Source organism: Anolis sagrei, chromosome 1 (genome assembly GCF_037176765.1).
Source record: "Anolis sagrei isolate rAnoSag1 chromosome 1, rAnoSag1.mat, whole genome shotgun sequence".
Lineage (NCBI taxonomy): Eukaryota > Metazoa > Chordata > Lepidosauria > Squamata > Dactyloidae > Anolis > Anolis sagrei.
Window position 1 is genome coordinate 62,039,932 of NC_090021.1, and position 20,518 is coordinate 62,060,449.

Genomic DNA, 20,518 nt, shown 5'->3' on the forward strand with positions numbered 1-20,518 from the left:
GACTTAGGGTCACCCTAAGTTTGAAATGACTTGAAGACACACAACAGCAATTCCAATTTACTTGACTATCTCATCAGCCAAAAGCAGGCCCACACTTCCCACTGAAAAAGTGGTATATTTCTGTTGGTTAAAATTCTTCTTCATTTTAAATACTGTATTGTTCTTTCATGTTTTTTTGCACTACAAATAAGCTATGTACAATGTGCATAGAATACATTTTTTTCAAGCTATAGTCCACTCCTCCAACATTCTGAGGGACTGTGAACTGGCCCTCTGTTTAAAAGGTTTGAGGACCCCTGGTGTAGTGGCTTGAGCACTGGACTACAATTCTGGAGACCAGGGTTCAGTTCCCTGCTTTGCCATGGAAATCCATGGGACGACCTTGGGTAAGTCACACATACTCTGCCCCAGGAAAATCTGTGATAGATTCACTTTAAGGTCACCACAAGTTGGAAACAATTCCAATGCACACCATACCAACAAAGCTTAGTGTTGCTATTGTCCCTTTGGCTAACTATGCAATTTACCCTGAGTCAAGCTTTATTATCAGACTTCTGAGCCACAAGTTTGTAGCAGCAGCATAGTGAACAGCGACCACCCTGAATCAAGGAAATGTTGTATCAGGGTGACAGCAATGTTTTAGGGGCATTCTGAAGAAGCTTTGATTAATATAGAACAGGTATGGGCAAACTTGGGCCCTCCCGGTGTTTTGGACTTCAACTCCCACAATTCCTAACAGCCTCAGGCCCTTTCCTTTACCCCGTAAGCCGCTTAAGCTGAGGCTGTTAGGAATTGTGGGAGTTGAAGTCCAAGACACTTGAAGGACCCAAGTTTGCCCATGCCTGATCTAGAAGCTGCAATAGTTCTTGAAAGTGTTCAATGATTCCCCACAGAAGGATCCTGAAGCCTTTATAGTGCAATACATAAAGAAAATGGTGTTGACCCACTACCCATTTCAGTTGCATTAGACTGATGAATAATTTAGCTTATTAAGAGCTGCCGAATAAGGAGTAGAATTATTATCTGGCCCCTTAAATAATGCAAATAACATGGGTAAAGAATTGGAAATAAATGGTAATTGGACTCATTCACAATTTTCTCTTCTGCTTCTTCATTATTACATATTGCATCAGCTACTCATCCAAATTAAGAATTCAAGTAAAGCTTTACTACTTGAGCTATATTGTTTTTGTTTTGGAATCACATTTTAGTGTGCAGTTGTCTTGGTGGTTGTCTTGTAGATGGAGCTCTAGTATGATGGTGGAATGATGTATTACCGCTGCAGCTATATTTTCTGTCCCATTAAAGCAAAACAAGATGATCCTCAAATTGATCTGAAAAGCAATTAAGACAATTCACCCCTACTGGGAATATAAGGCCAACCAGGTCTTTATTGATTATTCATATTGTACTTTGATGAAGGGCTTTTTATCGCTAAATAATGTATATGTTACGCATGGAACAGTCCACATGGGATTATGCCAGCTCAGTGATGCACATGTGAGATACTCTGAATGATCCTCCCCTGAAAATGCCCCGGCATGTGAAATGCTGGCATTCCAGGGAAAGATCTTAGCTGAACCTTTATGACTCAGGTTGGATGAGGGGAAAATCGTTTTATATGGGGTGTATTCAAAAATATATCTGTTCTGTATATTTCAAAATACTGCAGTCTTCTAACAGCCTTTTAACACAACATCGTAATAGCACTGTGATTCCACTTTACCTACCGTGACCACATTTTGCGAAATCCTGGAGGGTATAGTTTGCCAAGGCACTAGAACTCTCTAGCTGAGAATTCTACATTCCTCTCTAAATTGCAGACCCCAGGAATTCATAGTATGGAATCAAAGTAGGATCATAATGCTACAATGCATCGTGCAAACAGGCTCTGAGAATTGTACTGCTTAGAGCTATCACTCGATCTGGAAGGGATTTTTCAAGTGCAAACTGGCCAGGGCTGTAGCTGGAGGGGGGTGTGTGTTAGGGGTTCAATCCCCCCCCCCAATTTTTCAGGTTAAAAAAAACCTAGTTTACTCATGAATTTTAACTGGTTAACCAAATCTCCATGCTAAGTCTATGAAAAGCAAAACTTAAATTGATTTAATTAAGTCTATATAAAATATAGAATGAACCATACTATTTAAATTATTTTTGTTATGGAACTACTCCTCATGATCTGCTAAAAAAAAATTCACTTGCCCCCCTACCTGAATTTTTTTTCTGGCTATAAAGCTGAAACTGGCACACTCATCTCATTCGGTTCAGCAGTTTATTATAGCAAGTTGCTTCTTGCCTTATAATTAATTAGGGGTGACCATTCATTGTTGTTACTTATAGCTGTCAAGTCAGCTTAGACACTTATGGTAACCCTATGAATGAGAGACCTCCAAGTCCCTCTCTCGTCAATCATCCTGCTCAGGTCTTGCAGACTCAGGGCCCTTCCACACAGCCCTATATCCCAGAATCTCAAGGTAGAAAATCCCACAATATCTGCTTTGAACTGAGTTACCTCAGGGCCCTTCCACACAGCCCTATATCTCATAATATCAAGACAGAAAATCCCACATTATCTGAGTGTGGACTCAGATAATCCACTTCAAAGCAGATATTGTGGGATTTTCTGCCTTGATAATTTGGGATATAGGGCTGTGTGGAACGGCCCTGAGTCCACACTGCCATATATTCCAGTTCAAAGCAAATAATGTGGGATTTTATGCCTTGATATTCTGAGATATAGGGCTTTTTGGAAGGGCCTTGGCATTTTTGTCTGAACCTATCCATCTGAAATGCAGTCTTCCTCTTTTTCTATATAGCCTTCTAACTTAAGGTCCTTCCACACAGTCCTATATCCCAGAATATCAAGGCAGAAAATCCCACAATATCTGCTTTGAACTGGGTTATCTGAGTCCACACTCAGATAATGTGAGGTTTTCTGCCTTGATATTCTGGGACATAGGGCTGTGTGGGAGGGCCCTTACTAAGCATTATTTTCTTTTCTGGTGAGTCATATCTTATCTTATGGGGAAAGGACAGCAACCTCATTTTAGTCATCATAGGGTCCTTCCACACAGTCATATAACCCAGAAAATCAAGGCAGAAAATCCCACAGTATCTGTTTTGAACTGGGCTCTCTGTGTCCACACTGCCATATATTCCAGTTCAAAGCAGAAAATGTAGGATTTTATCCAGGTGTGTGGAAGGGGCTATAATTTCTAGGGACATTATAGGCTTGCTTTGTTCTAGGACCTATTTGTTTGTCATTTTGTAATTTGAGCCCCTTCAACACAGCTGAATAAAATCCCACATTTTCTGCTTTGAACTGGAATATATGGCAGTGTGGACTCAGATAACCCAGTTCAAAGCAGATATTGTGGGATTTTCTGTCTTGATATTCTGAGTTATATGGTTGTGTTGAGAGGCTCTGAGGCAACTGCCTCAGATAGTAGATGCTAAGGAGAAGCAACAGCAGTCCCCTGATCCCAACCATTCTCCAAACTAGCTTCTTGGCCACTGATATAGTGAAGGATTCTATCCTGTTACCAGCATTGCAAATAAAATATCACTGGTAGTCTTATCTGGAATTTGGATGTCCACTGGTAGAGCAATGGAATGCAGCTGGATCAGAAGAGTGATATCTCCCCATGCTTCTGCAACTTCTGCTGAAAATTGGCTATGGACAATTGGGAAAACCCTGGAACTGGTTTTTGTGTGGCTCAGGGCCCTTCCACACAGCCATATAACCCAGAATATCAAGGAAGAAAATCCCACAATGATCTTTGAACTGGGTTATCAGAGTCCCCACTGCCATATGTGAGTATCCCAGTGCAAAGTGGAAAATGTGGAATTCATTCAGCTGTGTGGAAGGTGCCCCAGAGAGCTTAAAGAGGAGAAGGAAAGGAAGTTCTTTGCACCTAGTGCTGTCCTCTTAATGCAATGTTGGATTTAGGTCTATAAGCCGAGTGGGGGCGGGTCGCCATCATTACGTGGGATAATGTTTCTTGCGATTTTCTATTCTTCATAAATTTCAGTACAACGGAACTATTTTTAGTGATGTCAATCAAAAGGCATTGTGCAGCTCTTCCCTATTTCCATCATTAATACGTAGTGTGCATGTGTGTGTGTTAGGAAAAACAATGTGAGAAACAGCAGAGATGAGTAGGAGTGAGAACAAGAGGATTACAAATGGAAGTTTTTGTGTAGATTCTCCTAAAAGTCCATGAATTGCAGTTGCTCAATAAGAGTCTAATCTGGAAGCTACTGAGGCTCCTTCTACACTGCCCTATATTCTGAGATCTGATCCCAGATTTTCTGCTTATCCCAGATTATCTGGCAGTAGAAACTCATATAAACCAGTTGAAAGCAGATAACCTGGGATCAGATCCTGGGATTTAAGGACAGTTTAGAAGGAGCCTTTTAGAAAGAAGCCACACTTTTTCAGTTCCATTCATCCTATTTGAAAAATGAAGACAACAGTGAATGACCTAATTTACATGACTGTTATAAGGATTGCTGATAGAGCAAGACTTACTATCAAGCAGTCTGAGGTAACCGCCCCAAGAGCAGATACCCCCCCCCAATTGTTCCTTCCCTCATCCCCACCAGATATTCCTCTTTCTTGAAGGGCCAAGCTGCGTGAGCTACACAGATGATCCTGCACCTTCTGCTGCTGTCAGCTGTTTTTACTCTTCGTTCAGTTGCCACTCCAGCCACATTCTGTACATCAAATAGAACAAAGGGCACCATCTTGTCATATGCCAGCCTAGGGCAATTACTAAAATAATATATGCAAATTACCATTGATGCTTGAGTGAACTATGTAAATTTTGGAGCCAGCCTGACCATAAGGATGGTGAAGCCCCAGGCAAAAGATTCTGAAGGTATAGAAGATGCTTAGTATGGAGAGTGTTGGAGGACTGAGTTATTTGTAACACGTGACCTGTCCTGTGCCCACTAAGCTAGCTTTCTGCCTCCAGATCCAGCAAGGGATGTGATCCCTTCATCAGTGTCAAAGCAAGATTCATCTATGGCTCCACTTGACTTTTGTAAATTAAATTGAAAGAGGAAAATCACCATAATAATAATAATAATCACCACCACTACCATCATCATCATCTTTATTTGTATAGTGCTCTGTCTCTCCTCAGGGACCCTCCAACATGTAAGGCAAAACATTCAATTGCCGGAAAGAAACCATACAGATAATTACATAAAAATAAACATATTCAACAATATAACAAACCTAATTAAACTTAACAGACAAAGTTAACAACAACTGAACATCATAAAATATACAAAAATTCTACTAAAACACATTAAAGATAAAAAAATATTAAAAACTCATTTCATTTTAGCTCTATCAGTAGAGGTTCAACAAAACCAATGGCCAGGGTTACTAAATGGACATGGACCAACTATAAAAGGGCTGGGCATAGGATAGTGCAAACAGCAAATCATAGGGCCGTGGAAGTGGATGAAGTGCAGGACAGAGTACTATCTGGTTACCTGAGAACTGGGCCTAGGGACTAATCATTCTCGAAAACTTGCTGGAACATCCAAGTTTTCAAGTCCCTATGAAAGGATGACAGTGAGGGGGCCTGCCTGGTCTCCCTGGGGAAGGAGTTCCAAAGTTGTGGGGCCACCACTGAGAAGGCCCTCTCCCTTGTCACCACCAACCATGCTTGTGACTGTGGTGGAAGCGAGAGAAGGGCCTGACTGGTAGATCTTAGAGCCTGTGCCGGTTCATAGGGGAGATGCGATCCCAAAGATCGGCAGGGCCAGAACCGTTTAGAGCTTTGTTGGTCTTAACCTGTACCTTGAATTGAGACCAGAAACTTACCAGCAGCCAGTGGAGCTGCTTTAATAAGGGCATCATATGTTCCCTATAAGTAGCTCCTGTAACTCAGTCGATACCCTTTTTTTCCTCTTGTCTAGCAAAATGTGTAGAGAGCCGGCACTGTGTCGTGGTTTGGGTGCTGGGCTACAACTTTGGAGACTAGGGCTTGAATTGATTGAATCCTGCTCATTATATTCTCACCTCAGTGGAAGGTAAAGGTCAACTCATATAAACCAGTTTTGCCAGGAAAATTCCATGATAAATTTGCCATAACCTGGAAATGATTTTAAGACAAACAACAACAACAAAATGTTTGTTTGGTAGTTAATCCATACAGTCCAGTTTTGTCCTTTTAGTGGGCTTGTCCCAGTTACATCAAAGACGTCCACTGTAACTGTTTCTTCTTTGGAATTTAACATCACAGAAATTTAATGGGCAAGGAATTGTATCACAGTAGAGGTATGAAATAATAAATATTTACAAGATGTTAAAGATGATAAATGATACTGGAATTATAACACAAAAAGGCTGCACATCATATTACAATCTGGGAGATTGTTAACGAAAATATTTCAGTAGTCTATGGGAAATAGCATTTGAGAAGTCACCAACAATTAAAATTATACTTGGGGTAATGCTTAGCTTAAAACAGTCTTTTTAAATGCGTGACATAAAATGCTGAGGCACAATTTCAAAAAAGCCACTATTTTAATTATCAACTTGACTATCAGAAATCAGTGTAACTCGCTTTTTTGCATTTGTTTTCTCTTTAATTCTAGGGATATATGTAGTTTTCTCCAAGGCTCTTTTATCACGTTGTTGTAAATAATAAAGAGAGACTAGAAAATTAAACACACAGTTAACTAATTTTTGTGATCATAGTTATTATCTTGTCCTTTTCTAAATGTTAATTACAAGTGTTAATTACAATTATCTTTCTACAATAGCCTTGGCAGGGTATAAATGTGGCATCAACAAGCCATCATCCTAATTCTCTTGCAAGTAAACTGCATGTTAAAATCACATATCTGAAACTGGCTGCAGCAACTTTTATGCATGCTGTTGTTCTCTGTAATTTACAGCTATCTCCTTCTAATGACTGGATCATAAATTAAAGTGCTACTGCTGAAATTGGGCTACACATTTCATCAGGTTTTATGAGTTTCTGCATGGATACAGCAGTGGGAGGTGGAGGAGAGCACTCCCTCATCATGAGCATATGCTAGTCACCACTATTTTGCAAACAGATTCCTCCTCCTGCCCATATGTCTGGGAAGTCAGCCTTTTTGTCATGCTTAAATAACTCTTTGAAGAACTTGGAAGCCATTTAATAAGTAGATCTAGTGCTGTGAGTCCAAATGGTGGAGTTTAGCTATGTAATTAAGACAGGAAATATGTGGTCTAAATAATCAAGAGGAGTTATCCAACTCGTCCAATTTATTCAGCAAAGCTGGTGTCAAAGAATTAACTTAGTTTTGAGAAATATTATCTAGCATGCTTTTGACTTTTGAATATTTTCTCTCTTCCTGGGGTGCATCTACACTGTAGGTTTATTGCAGTTTGATACTGTTTTATCTGCTGAATTCTGGGATTTGTAGTTTGATGCACCAGAGGTACTCTTTTTGAAAGACCTTGTGAAATTACAATTCCCATGATTTCATAGCACTGAGACATGAGAGTTAGAGTGACATCGAACTGCATTAATTCTTCTGTGTAGATGCACCCCTGGTCTGCATCGTTCAGGTGAATCTTGTGGCCTACAAGTTACTTACAGCCTCAAGGGACCTCATTACATTGAGAAATTTCCCCATTGTAGGACACTTCAGCCTCTTTTCAAGCATGGAGAGGTACAGAGATCATCACATGAGTTAAACTGCTTCCAGCCGTCATGATTAGTTTAGTGTTTACATCTTATTTTATTTTTCTGGTTATTTAATATTTAATGTTTATTTTACTTGGGTGATGTTTGTCTTGACTGTTCTGGTGTGGCGCAGGTCCTGTGTGGAGTCATGCTGCATATTTTTGACATTGGTGTTGAGGTCTGAAATATATACAGAAAGTCTTTACTAAACTCCATGGTTTAAAAGAGGCAGAAATGTCCTGAAAGGAGGTAACTCTGAACATGGGCCAGCAATCATGTTCAGAGCTCCTAGTGCATCAGATCTATAGTTCCAGTTGGAAAACACGTGGGATGGAAAGTGGTGTTTTGTTCTGATGGGTTGTCTTCTTAAGAAAGGGACTTGGTAAGGTAAGCAGCCCACAGAAGTGGTGTCTTATGTGTCTCCTCTAAGCAAGTGAAGATGGGCAATCTTGTGTGATGAGATAAGTAAATTCTCTGTCTTCTTCAAAGAGAAGGTTTTTCCCTTTTTAAAAAAATAAGATGGAGAGGGCGGAGAAAAGGCTTCCCGTGTAATGATTTGGAACCCGGCAACAAGGGGGGGGGGGACTGAAGAGGTAAACATGTGTGGTGGGAAGGCAGAACTTGAAACGGGACTCAAAAGGGACGATTGCTTTCACTAGACATACAGACTTCCATGCTTCTCAACGTCCATGTGATGAGGTCAAAGGTCATTTGTGTAGCCCAGAGAGCCCTTCTCCCCACATTTTACTTGTTAAAAAAACTTATCAACTTCTCATTAAAATAATCCTGACAGCTCTTAATTTAAAAGAAAAGGGATGAAAGAGAACCTTCCTTTGTAAAGTATATCCCCAGTCTTACTGTAACCCCCATCCCCTTGGAACCTCTGAGGAGACATATACTGTGTAAGATTTCACAGTAAAGTATCACTCCAGAAAATAAAGTTTCTGGGCATTTGGAGAACATAAAGAGTCAAAGTGGTTGGCAAAGAAGGGAGGAAGAGAGAGGACAATGATGAAAAAAAAAAAAACAGGCCACAATGAGAGGTTTGTAAAACTATACCTCATATGAAAAATGTGGATAAAGATAATAATTTTTCTTTTTTAATATACAGTTGGCCCTTCACATCTGTAAGTTTCACATTTATGGATATAATTAACATATTCACTCTAGGAATCTCTAGGTCCTCCAGTGGAAGTTGTGTTGGAGGACCTAGACATTCCTGGAGAAAAATCTTCTCAAGTAAAAAACTACATTTTTTAATTGTGGTTTTCCACTTGTGTAGGGAGGCGCCCCCGGTGGCGCAGTGGGTTTAAGTCTATCAAGTTGACTTTTATTTATGGCAAATCTGTGTGTGACAAATTTCTGTGAGTCCCAGTCCTTAACAACCCTGCTCAGGTTTAGCAAACTCATGTTACTGAGTCAATACATTTGTTCTGTGATTTTCTTCTTTTCCTGGTACCTCCAGCTGTACTGTGGGCCAAGTCATCTGATGATATGTTCACAATACAATAGTCTCAGTTGAGTCATGTTGGTGTCTAGTGAGAGTTCAGGTTTGCTTTGCTTTCACACCAATTTATCTCTTTTTCACGGTTGATGGCAAACCTTTTGGAAACTGAGCAGGGCAGGCGGGAGGCAGAATGGCGAGTGAGCAGGGATTGGTGAGGCGACTGGCCTCCCAGGATAGAGGGAGCTGTGTGCCCCTTCTGGCACTTGTGCCAAAGGTTTGCCACCATTGGTTTATAGTGTCATGCAACTCTGCTCCAGCATCACATTTTAGAAGAGTTGGTTGTTTTCCTGTCATATTTCTTCATTCGCAGCTTTTACAAACATACATAAAATTAAAAATATTACAGTGTAGTAGAGTATTCTGGTTTTGTTATTCAAAGACATGTCTTTAGACTAGATGATCTTGTCTGGTTGTTTACTTCCTTCATGGCTGCCTTTCATACTCTTAGCCTTCTTACACCTTGACTGTTGTTTTTATTTTGATTCATAGGTATAGTCGCAGTACAGAACATAATAATTATTGGAATTGGATGTATTCTATCTCTACAGCTTGAAGCACATCTATTAATGTACCATCTCCTGGTTAGTGTTACAGGGGAATCATTTGGGAAAAGGCAGATAAAATCCATTGTCAGCTTTTGAAGTTATGGATGTATTCACATTGATGGCTAACTTCTTTGCCAAACTCCTCCAAAAGCTAAAAAAAAAAAAACACCCCACCACAATATTTCTAAAATACAGCCCTTCCTCTGTCAAATTGGGGCGGTGTGTGTGTGTGTGTTCACCTCAATGTTCCAGAAAGCTCCATGTTGGTTACTATATATCTTGTCCAAAAGTTACCTGCAAGTTCAAGGGCAGATAGACTCCCTTATCACTCTTACCCTCTGCCTTGCTCTCACCCTTACTTTAGCCCAGGTATGGGCAAACTTTCTAACTTGGGGGCCGCATGTTAGCACTCCCTGCTAAGAGGAGGGAAGGGAAGGAGGACGGAAAGAGAGAAGGAAAGGTAGGAAGGGAGTGTTGGAAGAAGAAAGAGGGAGAGAGGGAAGGAGGGAGGAAAGAGGAAAGGAAAGATGAAAGGGCGGAAGGGAAGAATGGAAGGAAGGGAAGGGGGAAGGAAGAAAGGGAGGAAGAGAAGGAAGGAAGGGAAGAATGAAGGAAGGGAAGGACAAAGGAAAGAGAGAAGGAAGGAAAGACAAAAGGGAAGGAAGGAAGGAAGGAGAAAGAGGGAGAGATGGAGGAAAGAGGCGAGGAAAGAAGGAGGAAGGAAAGAGAAGAAGGAAGGACGAAAGGGTGGAAGGGAAGGAGAAAGAGGGAGGGATGGGAAGAGAGAAGGAAGGAAGGAACGAAGGATAAGATGGTGAGAGAGAGGAGGGCCTGAGAAAAGAGCCCAAGGGGCCACATCCGGCCCCTGGTCCTTGCTTTTCCCATACCTGCCCTAGCCTAAACATAAAAAATAGTAATATCCATACAGTCACTTGTATGGATATTACAAGTGACTGTGGTTTTAACATTATGGAAGAATTAGCAAGGACTGGCTGTAAATAGTTACAAAAAACAATTCCATATGCTTAGTTCATCTTCAGAAAAATAAAAGTCATTAAAATCATAAAAATAACTAACTTGGCACTTATAATCTGAACTCCATCTGCAAAATTAAATAAGCCTACTGCTCTTTCATCTTAGCAGTGGTACCTTAAAACATGGAATATTGCTATTGGTGTGTCATGGGCTATTATCCCATTTTGAACAGCAGACAATAGGCTGGATTTACAGTATTCTAAAATAACAAATTTTAAGATCAGGGCCAGTCGTATTGATTTCCTCTTTGGTGAAATAACTTTGTTCAATCTCTCTCTCCCCCCCCCCCCCCCCTCTCTCTCTCTCTCACACACACACACACACACTGTTCCTCCCCTGGGGAATATTTATTCCCTCCCTTTCTTATTCATGAGATGCAAATTTATTAATATTTTATTCTTCAATAAAAATGTAGATCACAAATTGATTACCTAAACATTGACTCAACTTTTTAGAGGCAAAGCGACATGCGATATGCAAATGCCTGTAACGTAATTGCCTTGGTAACGCTTTTTTTATTGCCTTGAGATTGACTGATTGAGAGCAGAGGATGGGGCTGGGTGGAGCAGGTGCATCGCCCCTTTCTCCCACTCGCTCCTAAATCAAATCATCCTGGCCCAGCATGACCCCCCTCCCCCAATTAAAATACATGTCAAATGCCTTCTCCTGAAATAGCTTTGGAGCCTAAATAAATGTCTGTCAAAGTACAGCTACAAGCATTTGCTTCACTCCAAACCTTAAAAGTTACAATCAGTCCCCCACATCTGAAGGTTTAATTTTTACAGATTTAGTTATTTGCACATTTGTTGACAATGTTCTCTCTATGTCGTCCAGTGCAATGATATGGCCATCTTCCACTGGAATTGATCAAAGACTTGCACCAGAGAATCTAGAGATTCCTAGAGAGAGAGGTTCTCTCAGCCAGGCCCGTAGCCAGGATTTCGTTTCGGGGGGGGGGGGGGGGGGGCTAAAAATTTTTCAGGGGGGGTTTCGGGGGGGCTGAGTTTCGGGGGGGGGGCTGAGTCTGAGTGAAAGAGGGTCTAGCCTAGCAAACCAATCATTACCCCAATACCCCCATACATATGGGATATATTGAGAATGGTGATCAAATCATGATATTAATAAACATAACAGTTTAAATAATGCACCAGTAAGGCCTTTTCGCGAACCACCATGAGAATTTCGGGGGGGGGGGGGGGCTGAAGCCCCCCGAGCCCCCCCCCCCCCCCCCCCCGGCTACATGCCTGCTCTCAGCTAAAGAAAATAGCATTTTTAATTGGTGGATTTTCCACTTTCACATGGTCCTGCACTCCTAATTCCAATGAAAGTAAAGTGCCTATTGTGCATTAATGCTCCTCTAATGAAAAAAAAAAAACCAATTTAATACAATATAATATGGTATGTCTATATGTTAGAATCTTGAAGAGAAAAACAAAAGTTTTGTGAAGTTTTATTGAGAATTAGACTAATGAACAGTGCAGTTCAATACATGTTTGTTCAGAAATAAGGCCTCACTGTTTTGAGGGAAACTGTCTCTAAAATTAGGACACATAAAACTGAAATCCTATATGCACTGACCTGGAAAGAAGACTTATTGAACTCATTGGGACAGGCATCTGAGTAGATTCTATGGGATGCTACTGATGGCAAAAAACATATCTGCAAGTTTGCCACAGGGAACCATGTAGTGATTTGATTCACACAGGCATTTGATTCACATGAAAACAAATGCAAAGTAAACTTATATTGAAGAGCAGAAATCAAAAGGAAAGATTTTAAAAAAGAAAAAGAGAAGGGGAGGACACTCCTAGCTCTTTTAAGACTAACTCACTTCAGAATGAACTTGTGTGGATTTAGATCCAGTTTAAATTAGATGAAGTGATCTAAAGCCAAAAGTATTCAAGTACAATGCATTGTTGAAAGCATTCATGGCCAGAACTCTGGGTTACTGTGAGTTTTCTGGGCTGTATGGCCATGTTCCAGAAGCATTCCCTCCTGGTGCAGGTGAAACGTCAGAAGAGAATGCTTCTGGAACATGGCCACACAGCCTGGAAAATTCACAGCAATTCAAGCACAGTTATATGGTTGGGATGGCAACAATGTGTACATAAAGGGCAAATTATGTCTTTGTAGGTCCTCAAAGAGCTATGCAAGATGCCAGGTGAATAGCCTATGTGAAAGAAATAAGATATGTTTCCCTGAAACCTTATGCCATGTTATAATAATAACAATAAAACTTTATTTGTACCCCACTACCATCTCCCTAAGAGACTTGGTGTGGCTTACATGAGGCCAAGCCCATAATACATCAATAAACAAAAGCAATAACAATAATAAATACAAAGCAGTTGAAATAACTCAAAAACAGAAAAATACACAATAAACAATAGACAATAACAATATCAAACATACAGCATTTAAAAACCTATGGCCGGGCCAAATGTAATAATTCAAATTTGAATTATTAGCACCTTGAATTGGGACCGGAAAATGAATGGCAGCCAATGGAGCTCCTTAAACAGGAGGGTTGACCGCTCCCTGTAAGTATTATCTGATGTAATACCACAAACCTGTATATCAATACACGTAGCATGCCAAGAAATAATTTTTCCGGTTCATGACTTCGCCAGTTGATTGACATTTACAAATATACAGACAATTCCCAAGTTACGAACTAGATAGGTTCTGTAGGTTTGTTCTTAAGTTGAATTTGTATGTGAGTCAGAACAGGTACATTTTTAAGTGTATGTATGTATATAAGCTTTGGATGGAATAGGGAAGGGGTAACACCCCTGTAATGTTTGTTTGTGCTCCTTTTCAGAAGATTTCAGCTCACTTTCTGTCCCTGTGATAATTTAATTTTGAAAAATGTGGCTTACTGTGGAAACAAGGACTGGTGAGAAAGCTTCAGTAGAGACTCCTTTTCCCCATGATAACTCTTTCAGGAGTGGATTTCCCTTCCTAGAGGCAGATTTCTCTCACTTCCCCTTGTCTCATCCCCTTTCTTAACTATGAGTCGTGTGTAAGTTGGATGTTTATAACTCAGGGACTGCCTGTATTACAAAACAGCAGTCTCTCTTACCAGTTTTCCTTTGAAAGTGTCCTTTAGTTCTAAAGCAACCACTTGGAGGTCTGAAATGGAATACCTAGGAAAGCTGAAATGTTCGATTTGGTTTTTGAAAATTGCAATTCTGAATGTCAGAGTTGTATCCATTTTTCTTCTCGAATAGAAAACTTCCTCTAAAAAAATGAAGGTTCAGAATGTGACTCAGATAATAGTTAAAGTGAGTAGCATACCTACAGCCAAAATAAAGCCCATCCAAAAGATTCTGCAATTGATTCAAATTGCAGGAAAAGAGATTCCCGCTAAATACTTTCTGATGGCAAGCGGTTTGGCAGTGGAATATGCTGCCTGAAAGGGTGATGGAATCTCCTTCAACTAGTGGGTTGCCATGGCTAAACAGGACACCACTGACATACCCCCAGAATGCCCTAATTTCAATCCCATTGGTTAAGAGTAGAACCATTGCATAATTGGTATTTATGTCAGTAAACTGTTTAACCATTCAGCAATTTACAGCCTGTTTTCTTCCTCTCAATCAAATCTCAATTGTAGCAAGTGTTAAGAGTTTTTGTTTTAGAAAGTATTTTAGACATCTATTATAAAGGGAAAATACGGTTTTCTATGTTATTTAACTGGCTTTTTTTTTTGCAGGCACAACTGTCTCAGGCTTTGAATGGCATTTCAGATAAAGCAAAGGAAGCAAAAGAATTTTTGGTACAGCTGAAAAACATTTTACAGCAGATACAGGTAATAATTCAAGAATTCTAGCTCTTTTGAATTTTTTACATGTATAAAATAACATTTTTAGATTAAGCACAAAGACAAAGTGGCACCTTGGTTTCACTAGGACTTCGAGAGACTAGTGTTCAAATCACTTCTCCATTATAAAACCCAGTAGGTGACCTTGAGCAATGCAGATACTCTTAGTTTCTGAGGAAGGCAAAGACAAACCCATTATTCAAGGTCTATTTCCAGGTAATTATAGCTTGTGAGGGCTAGTTGAATTTATAAATCAGTCAAGAGTTCTTGCTTGAATGGACATCTCTGCAAAATGATTAATCTTATAAATTATACCTGATTTTTTGTGTGCAAGACAATAGTCATAAGTGGAAACTTAATCCATTCTGGTTAATACAGACTGGCCACCTGAAGTTGCTGTATCTTGAAAATCCATTAATAGAGCATAACTATTTCATACTCTTGTTGTGGTCATAGTTTTTGTGACCAAGTAACAGCAGCAGCAGGAACAACAACAGACCGCATTACTAGAGCCATGGGATTCTGGAAACTGTCACCCAAAACATACCTGTTTCAAGCTTTTCCTCAGGCATGCATAGCTCTTAACACCCACTTGTGCCCAGATGTGAACCAGCTTATTCTCAGAGTTTGTATATATTTGAAAGATTAAACACCTGTTTTTAAATTATCCAAGTAACAAATTTTTCAGGAAATCCTCAGGTAGTCCAGCATAGCTAGAGTGTGCCAGGTTAGGAAAGCATGATTCTTCTAGCATAATCCCTGGAGACCTTTTAACGCAAGCAATTCTTAATACTGAATTACACAAACTTGGGATCTGCCAAGGCCTTTAGAAAAGAACAACATCATGAAATGTTGGCTGTGTTTTGAGTAAACAAATCTTTCTTCTGTATAACTTAATGTTATTTCTTTTCTCACTCAAGGAAAATGGCTTGGACTATGAAGCTTGCCTAGTGGCTCAGTGTGATGCTTTGGTTGATGCTTTGACACGTCAGAAGGCAAAACTGCTCACAAAAGTTACAAAAGAGCGTGAACACAAGCTAAAGGTGAGTGAGATTTTCATCTTGTAACATGCATCTATAGAGAATCATAAAACTGAAAGTCTGTAGTGGCCAGCTAATCCATCCCGTGTCCACTCTAATCCATTCTTATTCCACTCTCCTTGTTGATCCCCAACAGAATAGGAAATACATGAGGTGTACTTCCAAGCTCATTTTGGTTATTTGCCAAACCATGCTGGGCTGCTGATTTTATGCCTTCACCCATACTGCCATTTCATCTATGATTTTTTTTATTTTGTGTCAAAGGCATTGCATAAAATAGTTTATCTAAAACTGATAAAATAAAGGGATTACAAGCTGCTAGATAGTTTTAGACCAAAAACTGGCAACAGCGACTGCATTGTCTGTAGCTTTGAACAATTCTTCCTCTGTGCATGAGGCAGGTCATTGTGGGCAAGCATACAGATGCTGAGTTTTTTGTTCTGCTCCATAGTCACACAAGGTGGAGGATTCTTCTAGGTAGTGCCATTTTGCCAGATTGTCTTTTGATCTGTCAACTCTGCTACTGGGTCTGTTCAGGGACTTCCAAGTTGCCCATTCTTGGTTTGCTCTTGGAGGAAGACCCAAAACCGAAAAGCATTGCTTTACAACATTGCTTTTCATCTACGATGAAACCATTACAACTTCCAGGAATAGAACAGGGCTGGAATTTATGGAAGCTTCCTATCAGCTTGTGAGGGAAAACCATTGGAAGGAAGTACTGAACAGATTCCTTGTCAATGATCCACATGAAGATCCCAAGTATTCTCAAATCTACCCTCAAAGTAGCAATAAGGGCATGACTCAACTTAGCTTCCAAAATCAGATAAGTATATTCAAGATGGCATGGTGGTATGATGGCCACCTGCTGGGTTTGGTGCTGAAATTGGGATGTTGTTTTAGAGATGGTAAAAAAAAAAACACGCTTCTATAAACATGTTTTCTTCTGTTATTTCTTCTGAAATAATAGCCTTGGACACTGAAAGGATCATCCACTCTATATTGGATTTTTCCTTCTATAGGTTGTGTGGGACCAGATAAATCACTGTACTTTGAAACTGCGTCAGTCTACCGGGCTAATGGAATATTGTCTCGAAGTTATCAAAGAAAATGACCCATCTGGGTTTTTACAGGTATACTATCTTTTGATTTTGTGGAATTTCAGGCCATATTTTTCAATGGCTTGCCATATTTTAAAAGTGCTACTAGTTTTCTCCATGTGCTCTTCAGGCTCCTCTGTTCATTTCAGTGGTAGCAGGGAGATACACTCTTCCAAGTCTGGAGTTGGGCCATTTATGCATGCCAGTTGGTTAGCATCTAAGCCAATGGGAAAGTGAATCTGTTTTGTTGAAGCTATTTTGAGGAAAGATGTTATGTTCCCACCCACCCCCCACCCCCACCCCCAGGTTGGGCACACAGTTTCAGTTCTTAGGCTCCTATCACTCACTTTGCCTTTCTACCTTTAAGGTCCTTCTCTCTATTTTGTTCTCTGTCCACTTTACTGGACACCTAAATATGCTGATTTGGGTTCATTGTGGTAGTTTTTGTTGTTAATTATTAAATTAAGGCATCCTGATAGAAAAGGTAAACACTGAAAATGTACTGTATAGCAAACAAAATAAACACTAAGCCTTAGATTGCTTCCTTACAAAGTATGCCATAACTCTTGAGTTTCAAGCAAAAGTAATTTTTCTTCAAATTTTCTCCACATTCTCAGTTTTCCAAAACTGTATTCAGCTTTCCTCCATGCCCTCTTCCTAACTGGCCCTCACTCTATTTCTGACTGCCATATGTTTTCTACAGACAAAGCTTTTCAACATAACCTCCAGCCACAGTATTCAGTGAGCTGACTTCATCCTGGTTGGCTCAGCTTCCTACTTCACAATAGGACTCAACACCTGTAATAAAATCCAGAGTGGATTCACAAATGCAGGCACTGCTGCATTAATGTTGGCTCCCCCATGTTTTCCTCCTAATGTGGTGTTTCCCTCAAAGGGGAGAAAATGAATTTCCACTTTTTGCAAATGTCCTGGGGAATGAGTAGTGGCAATGAATTACTTGCCAAACACTATAACAAATAACAAGATGGAGTTCCTTTGTAAAATTGACTTGCAAAGCTGAACTCTGGATCTGTTCAAGCTGTCCTATTCTTTTGATGACTTGCCAGCATGATTCCCAACTCAAGATTACACACTTTTCTTTTCAGATTTCAGATGCTTTAATCAAACGTGTTCAAGTGTCTCAGGAGCAATGGGTCAAAGGAGCTCTGGAACCTAAAGTATCGGCTGAATTTGATCTGACTTTGGACAGCGATCCCTTGCTGCAGTCAATTCATCAGCTGGACTTCATTCAGATGAAATGTAGGGGTGAGCTTTAGTAGATTGATTTCTAAAGAATATAAGAGCTCTGATGGATGAAAACAAAGATCCAATTTAGTTTAGCACCCAATTGTCCAGTCTCCCATTACTCTCGCAATGTTGCTTACCCACAATTCAGCAATTGCTCAAAATCAGAGCCATATCCCATCAATTTCTGAGGTCTATATGTATTTATCCTGAATGAATTTGTCTACCACCTTTCAAAACTGTTTAGATTGATGACTATCATCACAAATTGAAATGTGTGGCCAAATGATATGGAATCATATGGATCTTACAGCAAAATAAACCATCTCTTCACATTATTCTGCATGCATTTTGATGCTGGATATTCTCAATTATATGTTCTAAATTTGTAAATATTTTCACATTTTATGTTGGAATCATATGTAACAATCTCTGATTTCAGTGTCTGATATTTTACTTAAGTATTTGATTTCAGAATTTTATATGTGATTGCATTTGACAGCTAAGTATTCAGGTGCTTTTGATGCTTGACATCAAATGATAATTAGTACTTGTGCAATTTGAACAGTTGTCATTTGCTGTTACAGTATTTGCAGTGACAGTGGCATGGAATAGCCTATAATATTCTGTAACATTTTGACTGGTGCTTTAAAGCTGACAGTATTTATTAAGTGACAAATGTTATTGGAGGTTTGACAGTAGTTCATAATTAATCGTTGAACATTGACAGTTTTTTGCCATTTGATCTCTTCAATAATCCTGATCCCAAAAAGCATGAAGCAGAGTGATCTTTAAAACAGTCAGATTGTGCATACAGAAACATTTAATTTCCCAGAATTTAATTTCAGCACTAGTGTGAAATTAAGAGGAAACAGATGGGACTTTGTATGTATGCCAACTGAGCTTCAAGAACAATCTGTATGAAACTGTGAGAGAGGCCTTTCAAGTTGTATGTGCCTTTAAAAAACCTAGTTTATTGTAAGTACTAGAAACAACTGATTTCTGAGGCACAGTTTGAACTTAGACATAGATGTGCAAATATAAGAAGACTTTACTGTCCTTTGTTATGCAAAATCCAAGATCACCCAGTGGGTTTCATGGCTGAGCAGGGATTTGAAGCTAGGTCTCCAGAGTCATAGTGCGACACTCAAACCATTACACCATGTTGGCTCTCCCTGGTCAAACTAGCCTGTGCTGAATCATTTGTGGAGTGATCCTTAAATATATGTTTGCATCAGTAGGTGCTCCAGGCATCTGTCCCAGGGCATATAATCAAGTACAGTAGAGTCTTGCTTATCCAACATAAACGGGCCGGGAGAACGTTGGATAAGCGAAAATGTCGGATAATAAGGAGGGATAAAGGGAAAGCCTATTGAACATCAAATTATGTTATGATTTTACAAATTAAGCAAAACATCCTGTTTTACAATAAACCGACAGAAAAAGCAGTTCAATACATGGTAACGTTATGTAGTAATTACTGTATTTACTGTATTTATGAATTTAGCACCAACACATCGCGATGTATTGAAACAGCTGTGGATCCAGGTGGGAGGGAGAATGCATTGGATAATACAGAACGTTGGATGAGTGAAAGTTGGATAAGCAAGACTCTACTGTAACGCAAATTGTACTGCCTAAACTAGGCTTCCCTGTTTGGGTTTTGTTCCAACTTTTTCCAATGTTCTTGGTGGAATTTTAACATATTGTGAGAAGCATTTTTCTTGGACGGTCCAAGTGGAATTCCCACTTTGACAAAGATTTACATGGAAGGGCTGGTCTAATCTACCAATTCTCCTTTGCATTTCCTCTTTCTTCTTTGAATCTCTCCTTTGAACCTGTATATTGCAAGAGCCCAAAGATTCAACACAAAAACAAAGAGGGGCAAATAAAACTAAAATGAGCTGAAAGGCAACCAGCAACTGAATTTCCTTTGATAAAAACAGAATGTTTCAGATGAAATTTCTGTAGGAATGAATGCATGGTTCATAGGTAAATGCCTTTGCTTTCATCTCCACAAGAATCGTGCATACATAATGAGTCCTGTTCAGTCAAAGTTCATTCGATTTCATCAGGCTTAATTTTGAACTCTAAAGGTTCAATCTAAAGCAATTAGGCTAGCCAATTTGACAGCAAAAATCCTTAGAGGAACAAGAGAAAATGCTTGCATATAGATAAGCAGAATTCATAGGCAAAAATCCATTCCCTCAAAGGGTATTGTGTGTCTTGACCTAAATGAGTTATATTAGTGAAGCTAGCGCAAGAACAGCAGTAAACTGCATCGTCAAAAAATGTCAGTGGCTAAAAAAACAGATGCAGATGAAAGGATTTAAGATTTAAATTGCATTTGATGAAGTCTTTCAGAGTATATGTTTGTCAAAGACCCTGTCCTCAGCTTGGGAGCAATTTTAATCATTTTGATAGCTTCCATTTGGATAGCATGTAATGAATTGATAATTGCTGTAGAAGTCTCTTTCCTAACTATTTTCTGAGGCTAGGCATTCTCCTAAGTGATGTCTTCATGCATAT

The 20,518-nt window shown here is 39.6% G+C and overlaps 1 protein-coding gene across 4 annotated transcripts in view; it reads left to right on the plus strand.

The window, feature by feature from the left end:
• Positions 1-20,518, plus strand: part of TRIM67 (tripartite motif containing 67) — a 56,133-nt gene that overhangs the window by 3,513 nt on the left and 32,102 nt on the right. For 2 of the 4 annotated variants that reach the window (XM_060753783.2, XM_060753785.2), the window contains exons 2-5: positions 14,500-14,595; positions 15,528-15,650; positions 16,667-16,777; positions 17,851-18,010. In XM_060753783.2, the coding sequence (XP_060609766.2) occupies positions 14,500-14,595; positions 15,528-15,650; positions 16,667-16,777; positions 17,851-18,010 (490 nt within the window). The remainder of the gene's footprint in view (positions 1-14,499; positions 14,596-15,527; positions 15,651-16,666; positions 16,778-17,850; positions 18,011-20,518) is intronic. The other 2 variants (XM_060753784.2, XM_060753786.2) reach the window with 1 other exon arrangement.